The 15,999-nt window shown below is 47.8% G+C and overlaps 1 protein-coding gene across 1 annotated transcript in view; it reads right to left on the reverse strand.

Annotated features, from left to right (window-relative positions):
• The window catches only part of COL23A1 (collagen type XXIII alpha 1 chain), a 180,789-nt gene that overhangs the window by 53,450 nt on the left and 111,340 nt on the right, over nucleotides 1–15,999 (reverse strand). Inside the window, exon 3 of the mRNA XM_067005483.1 lies at nucleotides 3,393–3,437. Within this exon, the coding sequence (XP_066861584.1) occupies nucleotides 3,393–3,437 (45 nt within the window). The remainder of the gene's footprint in view (nucleotides 1–3,392; nucleotides 3,438–15,999) is intronic.

A 15,999-nucleotide genomic window follows, 5' to 3' on the forward strand; every position in this document is an offset into this window, starting at 1 on the left:
CCCTGTTCCAAACTGGGATATTTCTGTAAACAGAAGAGATGTAGCAGAATAATAAAAAAATTACTTGGTACCAAAACTTTTTTTTTTTTTTTAGAAGTTCAAGCTGAAGAAACAACTGCAGTGTAATGTAAATTTGGAAACAGAGTTGGGGTGGGGGGAGAAGGACGTTTTATCCCATTTCAAAATTTCCAAACCTTTTCCCTACAAGTGTTTCTGAAACAGAAAATTTCTGTAAACAAAACTCGCTGCCAGAGACAGCAGTTTTGCTAAGTCAACACTTTCCAGTGAAGAAATACTTTGTCAAATAACGATAACCCTTCCAGGCCTACCCATATAGGCAATTTCTGTGCCTGAAACAGCCAACTGCCCTCACCACGCCGTCAGGACGGGAGGTTTACGTCCAGAACCAGATCTTGCTTCACGTGCTGGGAGTAAAGATGTAGTCAGAGACATCCCATTTCAGATGTGTTTTCTTCCTGGTTGTTCTGAAGGGATTCTGAGTTCTGGATCAAGCTGCCAGCCCACAGTCCAGTTACACGGAGACCTGGACACGTAACCAGATTAAATTCCCATATCCTGGATACGATTCATCCATCCTTCGGCCATACCCCAGCATGGACCAATCTTTATGAAAAGAAGGGAATCCAGCTTAGCTGAAAGCTTTCAAGGGCTGGTGGGAACTGGCGTGTGCTGACACATTTTGACGGAGCTGGGGACGTGTTGGAGCGGAGCAGGCGCTGCCAGGGGCACGAGTGACCTGCTCCAAGAGCCCCGTGGCACCGGCTGGTCCCCCGCCGGAGCAGCAGGGGAGATTCCCAGGGCCAGCTGGCTGCTAGAGTAAATAAAGCGGGTCAGATAGCACCGCCCGACTCCATAACTCCGGGCTTTGTTTAGCTGGACTGACAGCCGCAGGAACGCTCCCCGACGTATCTGGGCTTCGTGTTTACGGTCAGCGAGGAGATGACAGCGGGGACGACCGTGCCGCCATAGGACGCTCAGGTTTTCAGGCCTTTTTGAAGCCTGCGCAACCAGGCTCCCCCATTTCAAAACAGTCCAACTGGTTCAGTTTTATATAGAATTAGCTTAACATGAGTCTTTAATGGTATTGTTTCTTTCTGTAGTAGAGAATGGCTGGCTCGGTGTGCTTTCAAGATGACAAATTCCTAGCTTAGAGAAATGTAGAGCTGTTGGATTAATTTCCTTTATGACCTAAATCCATCAGAGCAGAAGAAAAGTAGAATTGAGAATTGTTTTAAATCAACAGGAGAGTGCGACTGAAAAGGGACAGGATGATCTCTTAATAGTTTCTCTGCTTGTTTATAAAAGACATAAAATGAAGGTTTCAATGTGAATCAGAAAAAGGTTTTCAACGTTACCATTTCAACGACTGTCAGAAAAAAGAAATGCTCCCTTTGGCAGGGCCGAAATCAGCACCGAGCCTTCTGACTCTTCAACAGCGTTTGTCCGGAGGCTGTAAGACCATAACCACGTCAGGTCCCTGGGGGTGGATGCTATCATGCTAGGCAAACAAAGTTTTATTCACGTTTATCAGCTGTAGCACAGGAACAAGGACCTGGTTTATGTGTGGTCAGGTTCTCCAACAAATATAGAAATATATATTCAGGCTTTCTATGAAAACAAACATCTGGCAGCTCAGCCAAAACCAACATGCAGAGGGAAGCCTGCTCTCTGCACCTCTATCCGCAGCAGAGCGGAGCAGTCTGCAGGGGCTGCATCGCACCAGTTGGGTTTAGCTGCTTTGCCCCACCGAGTGTTTGTGCACACGTGTGTGGCTTGTGATGCACGGCGGTGTTTGCTGCTGCCAGCCGAATGCTTCAGAAGAAATCAGTTCAAATGGCCGCTGCTGCCATGTGCCCTGTGGCTCTCCCCTTCCCAGTGATATTCCGCTCTCCATGATTTTCCTTTGCAATTGTAAAAAAAAAAGATCAGAAAAATATCAATTATTAACAACTTGCGCATCTTTATTTCATGACTCGTTTTCCTGCTGGTCCTGCACTGACTCCCCGGCAGCCTTCTGCTTCTTCAGACGGATGCTCAGACAGCTGCAATGCGACATCAGACCTCCCAGGTGACGGTACACGACAGCGAGCCTTCCGAGATGCCACGACCCGATGACAGCATTGATCTGGTACGAATCGCTCTGCCTTCTGCATTTGCTTGGAGTTTTTCAAGGGCGTACCACCACAGCCAGCCCTGAGGGTGTGTGGGCACGCAGGAGCCAGTGTATCACCTGTCGTGGAGGTGGCTGGCGTCTGTACGGAGCTGCTCGAGTAGCACTCATGGGTGTGCTGCAGCGTGACGAGAGTGGCCCTTCAGAAGCTGTTGTGTGAAGCAGGGAGAAGGAGACTGCGTGCTTGAGCTCAGCGCTGTGAGCAACAACAGAGCTGCCTCCCAGATTTTTATATGGACAAGGAGGACACCTTGGAAAATGTTTACATAAATACCTGCGTATAATACTCCAGATTCATCGGCAGTCCTCACCGCGGCTGAATGTTGTACTCCAATAAGGGCTTAACGGAGCAAAGTTATGTTTCAAAAATACATGACAAAAATCAAAGCCAGCTGGTGGTTATTCCTACAGCACAACTGTTGGGAAAATGGGGTTTAAGGAAGAGAACCGGGATCCCTCATTGTCCCTGCGAGGGCAGTTTCCATCTTTTGGCTGCGAGTAATCCCCGATACTTCAGGAGCAAAAATGCCTCAGAAAACACCATGAAATAGCATCGATGGAGGAGAAGGGAAATGCCTGTCTGTCTTCCACAGAGATCAGCTCATAGCTTGCAAAACAAAACCCTGATTCCCTCTCCCCAGAGAGGAAAGTAAAAATTGATGGCCAGAAAGTTCTGTGTTTGGAAAACCCAGCTGGGTATTTGCTGTAGCCAAGGAGCAGCACAGAGCAGCCTCCCGCCTAAGTAAAAATCTCCCTGGTCCCCATTAATTCACTCAAAATTCAACAGCTTAAGAGAAAATATGTGTAAAATTTTATCTGTCTTCTGATAAGTAGGGGTAGTTGCAAACTACCTGCAGCTTTCTAGGTACGTTCCTGTACTGAGGTCGCTGTTTTCCTTAGACAGCGCAGTGCCAACCACATCTCTCCCCTCTCCAACCTAAAAGCAGAACGCGAGCAGCGCTGCTCCGCAGCTGACACAACATCAGTGCTTTCCCAGTCCACGAGACAGAAGAAAACCCACCAGACACCAAAGTGACAAAGGAGTATTAATATAAACCAGCATTTAGCAAAAATCTGACTCCCCAATGAGGCCAGTCTGCGGTTTAACCGGGAGCCAGCCCGTCAGATAGAGGTGATGGTATTGGTACCAGGAGGTTTGTGCCCTGCCCCGTGACAGCGGTGGGGTGACCGCGATGCTCACCGGGCTCTCCGCGCCGTCCGGGCTTCCCTCGCCTCCCCGGAGGGCCTGTGGAAACAGAGCAGAGGGTTAGCGATGGGCAGAGGGCACAGAGGGCACACCACAAGCCCTTCCCTTTACATCCAAACCACCGCCTGCCCTCCCCGGCTCCCTGGCTACCATAAACAGCAGGCTGCAAACCATCCCAAACACTTCTAGTCAAAATACATCGCTTTAGTGAAAAACCAGGGGCAAGGCTTCTAGGTAAGCTAGGAAGCAGCTTTTGAAATTGTCACTGCCCACATAGCAAAGGGAACAGGGTCTTAAGTGCTCCAGGACCCAATTGCAATCTTGCAAGTCACAGCAGCGATCAAAGTGAGGAACAGAAATCGTTTCTTCCTAACCATCATTCAAGTCAGAAGTTCCCACGTTGACTGCCGAAGCAGCCCAGACCCCATCATACACCTGCTATTTCAGATATAAAACATTTGCTGCTTCTCCTACCCAGCCGGGCAGCAATAGCTGAGGGGTCAATAAAAAGCTGCACGGGGCAGCATGTCCTTAAATCAAGGACAAAAGGCACGTGGGCAGTAGACGAGAACACACAACGCCGCTGCAGCCCAAGCTGAGCACCCGGGTCCCGACGCGGCTGTAACATCACATCCTTTGTGCTGCGGGCGAAGGTTTTGCAATGTTTGATGGAAGCAGGCTCCCGCGGCTGGGAGCTGGCAGCTTCCATGTGCCCTCAATGCACACGTGGCCAGAGGGGGACAAAAAGCCACTTCTGGTAGCCTTCTGCGGGAGGTCAGCCAGCGCTGGAGAGGCCTTTACCGGGTGTCAGCAACGTTAACAAAAACAAGGGCTCACTTTTTATACGTGAAACAACCCTGCTCCCTCTGCCTTCTGCTGCTTTGTTAGCTTTTAGGTGCAAAGGACAATAAACAAAGATCCCTAGGTATTCCTGCGCTCCTATCAAGATTTCCCCTTCTGCATAAACATTTCTGTGCCCAAACGTGTGACTGGACCTCCAGGTGCAGCCTGGGGCTCTTCTCTCTAACGTCGGGGTAAACCCACCAGCCCTCTGTCCGTCCGTCCGCCCCTCTGTCCCTCAGCACACCCCGAGCAGGCGCCGCAGGCAGGACGCCAGTCCCCGCTCTCCCTACGGAGGTGACAATTCGCAGGTACAAGCCCAGGGCACACCCTGCAAGGGGTCGGCAGAAAACGTCCATGGGAGCTCCTCGAGCAGCTGGCTGGCAGGCTCCTGGGGGGCAGAAAAGCCCCTTTCCAAGCCAGCCACGGGAACGGGCCGACTCCGAGCGCGCCGGTGCCCAGCTCAGGCCCTGTGCGACCGCTGGGAGTTGCTGCCCGTCCTCTCCTTCTCCCGTCATTACAAAATGCCTCCGCAGCAGCCTCCGGCCTCCCCCTGCGCCCGCTGCGGGGGCTGCTCATAACGCGGGGCTGGCTGAATCCCTCGCAGTCCCTTGGTTAGAGGAGGGCTGGTGCTAGAGGGCGAGAGCGTGCCGAGCTCCCATAAAGCTCAGGCTGGGCCCCGAGCATTGCGAGTGTGAGAAACCAAACGTTCTGTTTAAACAACTACAAAAATGGGTAGTAAACTTAAAGGGATTTCTTACTACTTCACACCATAAGGTAAAAATTGACTATTGCCTACATCGTGTAATTCTTTACAGTCTATCTTTTCCAGAAGGGAATCTGTAAGAAAAGAAATAACACCTGGACCTATGAGTACAGCACGCTCGCAGCAACCATTGAGACAAATCAAAGATGAGAGAGAAAATAAAATTCATTCTCTTCCATCCCCCTTGCTGTATTTGTCTGGAAAAAAAAAAATCGGTCAAAGAAATGGAACTGGAAAAGCAGGAAAAACAATGTGGACCGAACATAAAGAATCCTGCTGCCATTCAACGGCTGAATCTGGAAAAGTCTCCGCTGAGATAACTTGAGCAGGGAGCAGGAGGGACACCAACACCTCCAGCGGGCGGCTGGGGGCACTCGGCAGCGAGCCGCAGCCCCGGGCCGTGGGCGGCCAAGCCCAGTCTGCACAACGGAGATCGTGGTGGGGGATACCTGCAGGAGCTTGGCAAGCAGAGCTGCTGCCACCAGGCTGGGGATGAGACGAGGTACGTGGCGGCAGGTGCCGGACGCCCGCAGGTGCCGCAGCTGCACCTGAGCACCACCAGGGCTCGTTCAGGTGGACTGGTGCCTGTGCGACGGAAGAAAAATCTCCGCCTGATCCAGATAGCATTAAACGTTACATCCAAGCTATGTGTCTAGTTTCAAACCCCGTTAGGAGGCTACAGTGGAAATCAAGGAGGCCTGGGAATTTGTTTGAAGATAAATGCTAACTGTAAACTGTTCCCTAACGACTCCGACTGCTCAGACCCTGCAGCCTGATGCTTGTTCAATATAATTAAGATTTATGTTGCATTAATGTCAATTGGGCAATCGCTGGGCCTTTTCTCCTACCCGTTCCAGCCCCGCTGTATCAGTACTGGGAGTTCTTTATTTACATTTTTATGAAAGACAGCTTGGAGAGGAGAACGAACACAGAGCACGGAGCGGTCTGTTTTTAAACAACGTGTCACGTTCAAGCTAAACAGCCCGAGCGCGGAGCACAACGCGCGATTCCTGACAACGCCACGAGCCTTCCAGCGAGATGACAGATTTAATAACACAAAGACAAAGGAAGAGCACGAAATACATTGCTATTTGGAGCCGTTACGAGGAAGAGGTGATAGGTGCATCTAAGGAATAGCCGCAGAAACAAGGTTAAAAGTTCACAGCAGACGGACGGGGTTGGCTCGGCTGCTCTGCTGGGTAGTGGCCACGCACGTCATCTACTGCGGGCAAGCAAATGAAAAATTAAAGTCAACATTGGTTTTGCAGCTCACAGGATATTGTCAAGAGCCCAAATAACACAGTTCTCCACAGGGCAGTAAATTATCCCTGTTTGAACTAATTTACCCATTGCAAATTGAGTAAATGCAAACTGGGTCGCTCTATAAATTCAGTAATCCATCAGGACCAGGGCAAGCAGGTCTCTTGCACCACGCGTACCAAACACTATTTTGCCCCTCAAAATTAAACTAAATCTGACATTCCCGAACTTGGGAAGCTGCATTGCTGGGCCCTGTTACTTCAGCTGCATGAGTTTATGAACGTTATGACCACCTGCCTTGCTGATGGGCATAAGGTAAATTGGTGTTAACCAAAATTAAGGTGGGTGTTAAATGCCAGCAAAAAAAAGATCAAGTTTTACACCGTTTTGGAGGGCCCGCCCACTCATGCAATTGGCATTTCTTCTAATTTTCATTTTTGTGAGCTTGAAGTGGTTTACATTGTTTCCCGTTCTCCCCTTTTGGCATTTTTCAAATTGTCTTCAATCTTCCCTTTTTGGTTTTTCTCCTCCGGTTAAAAATGAGCCAACCAGAAGAATAGCTTGAACAAATTGGTTGGTTCGGCCACTCTCAGAAAAGCCTTTTTTTTTTTTTTTTTTTTTTCCTTTTCCCATATGGCTTTACTTAGAAGGAAGGAGACCTTTGCAGCGTACCGCAGGGCCTGGTGTTGAGCACTAGGAAGCTGCAGCCCCGCTCTAGCTGGCTGTTCCTGCACAAAGGCCAATTTACTTTCTTGTTCCCTGGGGAAAAGGTTTATGGTTCATGGACAGAAGTCAGATTCTGCGATGCTTGCTCAGCTGATACTCATCAGGTATTCAGGCCGGACTGCAGACTCTGAGACCACAGATCGAAGATTAAACAGTTTTGGGTCACAACGTTTTGCATGAACCTTTTTGGCTCCGGATTCCAACGGACCCAAAGATTCAAAGCAAATACCAGACACAGATTGGAAACATGCAGCACCTACAGTCTACAGAGGTTTTCCAAATAAAAAAAAAAATAAAATAAAAAATTCAAGATTCATTTCAAATTTGGTCCAAGAGCCCTAAAAACTCTGAAGTCCCGGGCTACGGTTTATGTTAGTAGAAAAGCCACCCAGAAAGCAAGCTCTGGTTGTTAGCGGAGGAAAGCTCCTTGCAGCTCCATATGTGATCCAGTTGCTTTCAAGATACAGAACAAGCAAGGAATTATTTCCCTTCATATGCCTCCACGCAGCCTGCCTGAGCAAGGATGCACACAAGCATCCTCCTCGCCACGTGCTGGGGAGCTGTGCTCAGTCTCTTGGGGAAGAAGGCTCCTCCAGGACCCACGCTGGAACAACTGGGCAGCGTTCGAGGTGGTGTGTTTTGGCTAGAGCACCTGGGCACCAAAGGTTTACGCCACAAACTGCAGCTGAGCCACAATGAGGGGCTCCCAGTGAGATGAGATGGGGCGCAGAGCTGGGGGAAACAGCCTTAAACCATCCCTACACGAGGCGAAAGAGCGAGTCTGTGTCCCAAATGTCACCTTCACCACCAGCAACAAAACCCACACGAGAGATACATTAGCCTGGGATGGCACAACTCAAGACCAGAGGCAAATTTGGGGTGTTTCAGTGTTTTTCCTAGCTGTAGCCAACAAAGGCTCTTCTTCCCTTGGGTGGATGCTTGTTACAAAGGGAAAAATAATATTCAAGATCATTCAAAGACTGAAATGATATATAGGCACATGTTGAAACAAACCAAAGCGCCGACCACGCTGCATTTAAGGCAAGTGAGGTTGTGCTGCTCGCCCCCTACACACACCCCCTTAAATCATTTTTTTCCTTTTTCCCCACACCCAGAGACAGTTTCTTCAAACAGTCAAGCACATATAGCTCTTTTGTTTAGTCACCAGGGCATGAAGATAAACTGAATTTGAAACATAAATTAAGAAGTGACTGGAATAAAGCCACAACTGCACTCACATCAAACACGGGCTATTTGCCTTTTGTTATGGCTGCTCTTGCTCAGGCCACTTTCAGATAATGCGCTGGCACAGGGCAGGAGCAGATGTATGGAGTGCTCCCCGCCTCCTTTCTAAACCAAGAGGATGCACGTTTTGGCAGCTGTGCGGGCTGCCATATACAAGGTGGGAAGGTTTATATGGCAGATTTCAGCTTTACACATCTGCGCTGAGGCAGCTGCTTCAGTGCAAATCCTGGGCAGAGACGGTAGCTTTGAAAGCCCTTCAGAAGGCAGGCGCCTACACATAGGCGCACAGGCTTTTGCATTTCTTTATGAGAACAGTGACCACCTCTGTTCATCATACCTATGTGCTTCTGCATGCTCAAAATACCTAGTAAAGTTTAAAAAATCCTAAGAAAATCATAGCCTGGAACAAACGAGCAGATACCCCCAAGGACAGCTCTTTCAAAAGGCACGTGCGAGTAGGCTCTTCTCTGCTGAAGTACTTGCTAACACAGAGCCACCTCCTGGAAGAGGCAAGAAGTCCCCAGGGACCGAGACGCCCAGCTCTTCAGCAGGTGGGGTGCAGCACTGCTCTGCGCCAGTCAGTAAACTTACCCTACAAGATACCAGCCTGCCTGCAAACCCAAAAAACTCACGCAATGCGCTGGGAGCACCTCTACAGCCCAAGAAACGGTCGCGCATTTTGCTTGCAGCAACGCGTTCGTTTTCTCTTTTCCCCAAAAAACTGTAAGACACTTCTATAAGGTAAGCAAGATAATGAAGCACTTATTGCTTCCTTTGGCTTTCAGTTACGAGCTCACATTTAAACAAGTTTGACATGTTGGATTACAAAATCTCTAGTGCAACATTCAGATCTGACACAAAGTACTTGGGTTTTGATGAATTGCATTTTTGGAGCGCGGAAGTACTCAAAACTAATGCTTATTATCTACAATCAGAATTAGCTGTTCCAGATCCAGGATCCCACAGCAAAATGTAAAATAGTCTCTGTCATTTTCCATATTACTCAATACGCACAAACTGCAGAAGAGAAACTGGCAAGACAGGACTTGGAGAGCAGCTGAATAACCCCGCTCCTCGTAGACCTAGAAAAGATCCCAGTAACTGCACAGGAGTAAATACACAATGGACTTCAAGCAAACAAGCTTATACTTTGCATTTAGATGTTATTTTTATGGGAGCACCTCTGAGGATGCAGTCTCTGGTTGGTGCCCATTGGGGCAGGATTCCCCACCCTTTGTTTCTCAGCTTCCCCAAACCAAGAGCTCGATCTGCCACGTGCAAACCATAAAGCAAGAGATGGATGGGGCCAAGCGGGTCCTAGGAGCATGTCTACAACGATCACACTAATATCACCGACAGATTTAGCTTCCATGTTACCAATAAACTTTAACATAAAAATCAAAGTTTTCCTGTTTCAAAGCTCATCCCATGCTGCACTATTACAAGCCTCAATTTCAGCGTCTTTAAAAGAGCTCTTAAATTCTTCCTCCTGGGATCTTCAAAAGCAGCAGCTCTCTTCTGTTGCAAACCCTCTCTCCCCCTCCCAGCAAGTTTTCAGCATGCAGAAAGCACTTCCTCCTCCTCTGCCTCGTTTTCTACACGCTTCCTCACAAGCATCATCGTAATGAAGAGTCAGGGCCAAGAATAGCCCATCAAAGACTTCCACGGCCAGCTCAGGGAGCTGTTTCTATTTTCATTATTTGCGTTAACCCCGAGCCAAGGCTCCACGTTGTTGCATGCCTCAAATAACAAAGCAAAAGCGCATCCCGGTGAAACAAGCCACATCAAAACCGCACAGCCAAATCCCCTCCACGCAGAACACACGTGAGGAGGAAGGTCCGTGGCTAGGAATAGTTTCTTCTGTATGGTGGTGCAAGCAAGACCCCACCAGCACACGCATGTTCCAGCAGATGTTTCAGATAAGGGGAAGCTGAAGGATACACCGCTGGGGATTTAAGTTTTGCTCTGACCTGACTGCAGCCGCCATTTGGAGTTTCTATTTTTACGCTGAACTTGGCCAGGATCAAACGCCGATGACTGATTTTGAAAACCTAATGGTATTACATCAGTTTGGCTTCCAAAAAAGCCTGCGGTCTCCAGCAAGCTGGCCAGGTGATGAGCAACAAGCCGGTGTTGATGAAGCCCTTGTGAAATTTAAGTAAAGATTGTACTACACAGAAAATAAATTAATCATGTTTTATCACACTGACAGCAGGGTTACACAAATAAATCTCGTTAAGCTACGGACATGAACAATGTTGGCTGTTTCAAAATAATTGTTCTCAACGTAAAGCATTCAGCGTAACTACCACAGTGACTTCATAAGAAGGCATCTGTCCTGCAAAGTGCTACAAGATGGACACAGATGATCCTCCTCCCAACGTGCCTGAGCACCAACACGGGATGTGCGTGGATTCACATTGCCCTTTTTTAATCCCACAAGTCCCTCTAAGAAAGCAGACCATCTGCAAGCAGCCAGTTACCGACGGCAGGGAAAAGAGGAAAATGAAGTCCTCTCCTGCACACTGATTGAGCGACTCTTCCCTTGGCACGGCTGTTTGAGGGGCTCCTGGAACGGGGATGGGGCGCAGGGCTTTGGGACCGGTCTCACCCAGCACCTGGCACCATCTCAGACCTTGGGGCACGAACACGCGCAGGTATAAATGAAGGCACTACAGGTACACCCACTACTTGCATCTCCGTGGAAAAACCCCAAGGTTTGTGGCGCGTCGTTTGCCACCAGCAAATCCCTGAAGCCAGGGGACCATGGCGTAGAGCTGCAGGAGGGGACGGTGTGGCGAACTGTGCCGCAGCACAGAGCAGTGCACGAGACGACCGCTGACCGCGTGCGGTTCGATTCCCTGCTTGTGCCAGGCACGGCGCACGAGACGGGTGATCTTTTGGGCAGTGCCATTTAAAGGAAACGTGATTCAGCCATCAGGAACTCCGCTCTACCAGTAACTGTGTCACTGAACAGCTCTGGGAGAGGTACCCTGAGCAATGCTGTTAAAATGCCGCTCGGCACGCAGGGCAGAGCTATTATTAACGCCATTGTGACCTTGGGGAGCTAAAGATGTGTCTGAGCAGAGGGGCAGCAGGCACGAAATGATGCTGCTCGCTGTCAGGAAAACGCCTTCTAACCAGCAGCTGGTGGGACGGAAAGGAGCCAGACGCAGCACAGGTAAAAGCCCCATGCGAATCAGGTGGCTGGTTTAATGCATCAGAGACAGACCAGGTGAGTTTGGGGATTTTTTCCCCTTTTCTCTGCACGTAAATTTTTATACTGTGCACATCACACCACTCCCAAACTCTTAAAAATTGCAGTTAGTTTTTGATAGAAAAATGCTCAATAAACAATACAAGCTTCTAAATACAACGCATACAATGCTTCAGATTTCCTCATTTTTAGCTTCTATTAAAATAAACGTAATCCAGACAAGCACATAAGTCCTCTGGTTTGCCCTGCAATGAACAAGGCTGGAGTTGCTCGGAGGTTTTACCCATACCAGCCAGGGCCACTGCCATCATGGGAAAGGCCATGGCATTTCTTGGCCACAGGGTTTTTCCCCCCTTCTGCAGATACATTCACAATAAATCTTACAGGAACTTAAGCTCTAGCGGTACGCTCCCAGCACAACTCAGCGAGTATGAAGTAATTTCTCTTTAGGTTCTATGGAAATTAAAACCTTTTGTGAGCAGGCAAGTACGTAACGGTGTATCTGACAGACACAGCCCGTGTCTAACAAGCATGGAGGGAAATATTCTGCCTTTTGCATTGCTGGGAGAGTTTTCTCCTCGGTAATTTAACCTTTTTTTTTCCCCCCTAAAGCATGCAAGTCATTGGTTTAAGTTTAAACACCACCGAGCCACAGTTTTTATTTTAAGCATTCCCTCCATCTTCCCAACGACATCCACGTGGGGTTGCGTGGCGGAGGAATTAGACAACTGGAAAGCAACCACGCCGCATGCACCAGTCCCTGGTTACCTCCTGCATTTAGGAGCTTCCGAAGTTCACAGGTACCCTTCATTAAGTCACTTGGGTATATTAATACCTGCCTTGACCCAAATTAAGCTCTTCCCTGAGGACAAGAGGCTCAGTGCTCCACCAGTGCTCAGCTCTGGAGGGGTCTGCAGGGCAGGTTTCAGGGCTGGCTCCTGGTAGGAGGTTTCTTGTGGGAGGGGGTCCCAGGGAAAGCTTGGAGAGCAGCCGATGAAGGGCACTGCTGAAGTACCAGCAGAAAGAATGAGAATCGAGGAGAAAAGCAGAAAATACATTAAATGCCAAATGCATTAATGGCCAAGAGTCTCCAAATATATTAAAATAAAACCGTCCCACTGGACTAGCCTGGCACAGAGATATTTTCCCACTTGAGACATAACTCAGAGGCGAGAAGAGTCTCAACCTTGTAGAGGCTTCCTACATCAGGGGTGAAATTATGATGGAAAAAATGTCAAATAAAAATATTTCACTCTCGGAGCAGCAGAAACAATGTACTTTGTTCTCACAAATTGGGACCAGGTAGGTTGGCACGAGGTCTTTGGCAAAGAAACAATTTAGCCTCAAATTTGAGACCAGAGCAATAGCATTAGATCACTTACTCCGACTTAAGTTGTGAGCAGCTGTTTGGCTTTTATTTCACACAAAAGCTTATACTGTAAAAGGAATTCCTGGCCCCCGTTCAAATGCTATATTTGCTCGTAAGCAATGTTTCTCATTTTAGTCCTGATAATGCAATGAAATCAGTGATGAAAAATTTTTACAGAGAGATGTAAAGGGTGAAAAAATATTTCTTTTTAAAGGCTTTGAATTTGTTGCATTGAAACGCAATACCCAGACCTCGAGTTTTCACCACGCTGAAGATGTGATCAAGCGTCTCCTCGTTCTGACTGTGGAATTGAAGGTACCGTTGCCTTTTCTCTGATGACCCTGGGCAGACACCAGACTTGCTGTGTGTAAACAGCTTGCTTTCCCACCCATCTGAGAGCCTTCCAGCAAAGGAATATAGGAAACTTTATGGAAAATAGTTTCCATTATATAGACAACCAACACGTGCTACGGCCATATTCACTTCTTGAGAAGAATACGGCGTTTCCTGTAGCAAGTGTGAATGATCCAGACAATATCGGCTCTTTTACTGCCGTGTTCCTGACCCGTACTGCACCACTTCCAGCGGAAACACGCCGAGGCAGTTGCAGTTCAGACCGCTAGCCGAGGTCTCAATGGCACACTCAAGAACTCTGCTAAATAAGAGCAATTTATGACTAAATTAAGAGCAACACTTGTATCTGCCACTGCCTCCACCTACAGGATTAAACTTCCAGCTTTAATACTAATCCACGTCAAGCCTGAATGCAGCTAATGAGCAGGAGCACACTGCAAAGGCATTGCTAAGGAAAACCAAAGAGCAGCAGCACTTCCAGGCAGGATGCTGGCACCAATTGCACGTGCCTCTGGGCATCCCCATAATAAAGAAATATTTTAACGCGCACAGCAGAGGTTAATTACAGCTGCCATGAGAAGACAAAACTCTCGGATACGTGGCCACAGAGACACGCAGCCTCTTGCTCATGGCCAGCCCCAGTGAAGGAGCTGCAGAGACCACAGTTGGGGCGCAGGAGAGCTTGCTGCAGGCTGGGAACGCGGATGCTGAGAGAGGCAGCAATGAGAGCGAGCACAAAACAGCTGTAGGAAGACCAGAAGAAAAAAATAGGTATATTGGCACGTGTAAAAACATAGTTGAGATACCAGAAAGCGTGCTGACATTTCTTTGGCACACACCATGCCTCGGAGGTGGTTGGCACAAGCTGGGGAACAGGCACAATTAAAGAGATGGCACAAGCCAACGCTCACAAAAGTTGCTAAGACAAACTTTGTTATGGCCCATTTCTGCCATGTTTTGGGCCTGCTCTAGCCCAGGATTCAGTGGCAATGATTGTTTTTATTTCAATGCAAAGAGGGAATGATATATCGCTCATGCATCTGGGGAACGTTTCAGTAACAACTTCATTGTAGACTGAAGCCTTCTCCTGGGCCAGCGCGTTGCGTCGAACTGCTTCCAAACGCACGGCTCAGCAAACGCCTTTCCAAAATGCAACATATTCTGTGGAGCTCTGCAAGTGCACGTTAAATTTACAAATTACCAAAATTACCACCACGATTTGTTTAACCGTGTTCATTTGCTTACTTGATGCATCTTATTTGATGAATAGTTTGTTTTATTTGGCTGCTTTAGGATCACTAGTCTTGCAAACAGCTCCGAAAGTCATAATGAAGTGACTGACTTTGCTCAGCTGCCTCTTCCAGATGCTAAATTCATTCCCAAACAGCCAAACGCATCCTTTCAAGGGTACTCAGACTATTTTCAGCTCCAAAATTTCTGTTGTCTGTAAAGCAATAGGTTTATAAATCTTTTGACATGACAGCTAAATGCATTCTCTTTCCCCATTTCAAAGTGGGAAAAAAAAAAAAGACAGGATTGATAGGACAGAAAGGCAGCGGGGGAGATGTTAGGGGAGATGTACATGTTTTTCCTTAATAGCAAAGAGCATCTCAGAGATCAAACAGGCAATTTAAATTATTTCTGACAATACCGAAGGTGCAACCTTTTAGCTCCAGACACTTCAGTGTGGATCATCTGCAGATTTCAGAGATCAGCTAAACAACTGCTGGATTGCCAGCCTGATTTACCAAACAACATCCAGGAAAGAGGCTCAAAGTTTTACGGAGATGAGGTATTGTTTTTCTTTAAACACTGAGATAAGATGAAAAGAAAGAGGCTATTATTGAGAGCAAAGCTATCCAATATGTTACTAAGTTTGGACACCACCATCGGTTTCCACTTGTATTTTAAAGCGGCCAAGTTTGAGAAAACGGTGCGAGATATGGCGGAAACAGGAAACAAGGCCAGAGAAAGAAGGCAGGGAAAGGCTCCGAGCATCCACGCTCTTGGGTTGGTGTTGGGGATGAGCGGTGGGATCGCATGGGCTGGAGCTGCTGGCGCAGGAGCATGGGCGAGATGGTGGTGAGGGACAAGAGATTTGCACAACATGATCAACACATCAAACTTCACTCCCCAAATACATCAGTTGGGGGCTCGATTAGCTCATTCTATGAGCCATTATTTTCCCAGTCATATTCTACCATAGTATTTTTTTTTTTAAACTCTCCAAATCCAATTCATTCTCAAAAGATCTTGAAAAAGGCCAGTCTCTCCCCAAAGCAGGGCAGCGGGGTTGGCCTTCATCTCCCAGTCATTTTTATACCGTGCCTATCACCACATCTTGCCAAGTTTTTAACTAAAATCAGACCTGGGTTTAAGACAACACAATAAGCTGAATCCTGCTTTCAATTTTGTTTTCTAGGTTCCAGGATACGCTTTTAAACTATTGATATACTGGATCTAATTTCACCTGAGGATCTAAAAGTACTTAAAGCAGAAACCCTGAGAGTCCTTCACGAATATAGATATACTGCTGCATTCTGAAATGGAGATAAATGAAGCCTTTGGAAGGCCAGTTAACCACGTATAAAAGTGTAATGGCTGGAAATTAGCACTGTACACGGGGAAAAAAAAAAAAACTAGATTCCGGTTTCCCGCTTCTGCTCTCCAAACCATGATCCGCGAGGCCACAGCGAAGGGCTGTAGGCTGGTCTGGCTTTCATTAGCTGAACTCACAACATCTTCAGGTCCGTACATCTGCATCCCGGAGACGTCCTGCATGCTGGTAGCAGCCTACGGGATCGTAACATTTTCAAACCACTGC

Source organism: Anser cygnoides, chromosome 14, assembly GCF_040182565.1.
Source record: "Anser cygnoides isolate HZ-2024a breed goose chromosome 14, Taihu_goose_T2T_genome, whole genome shotgun sequence".
Taxonomy (NCBI): domain Eukaryota; kingdom Metazoa; phylum Chordata; class Aves; order Anseriformes; family Anatidae; genus Anser; species Anser cygnoides.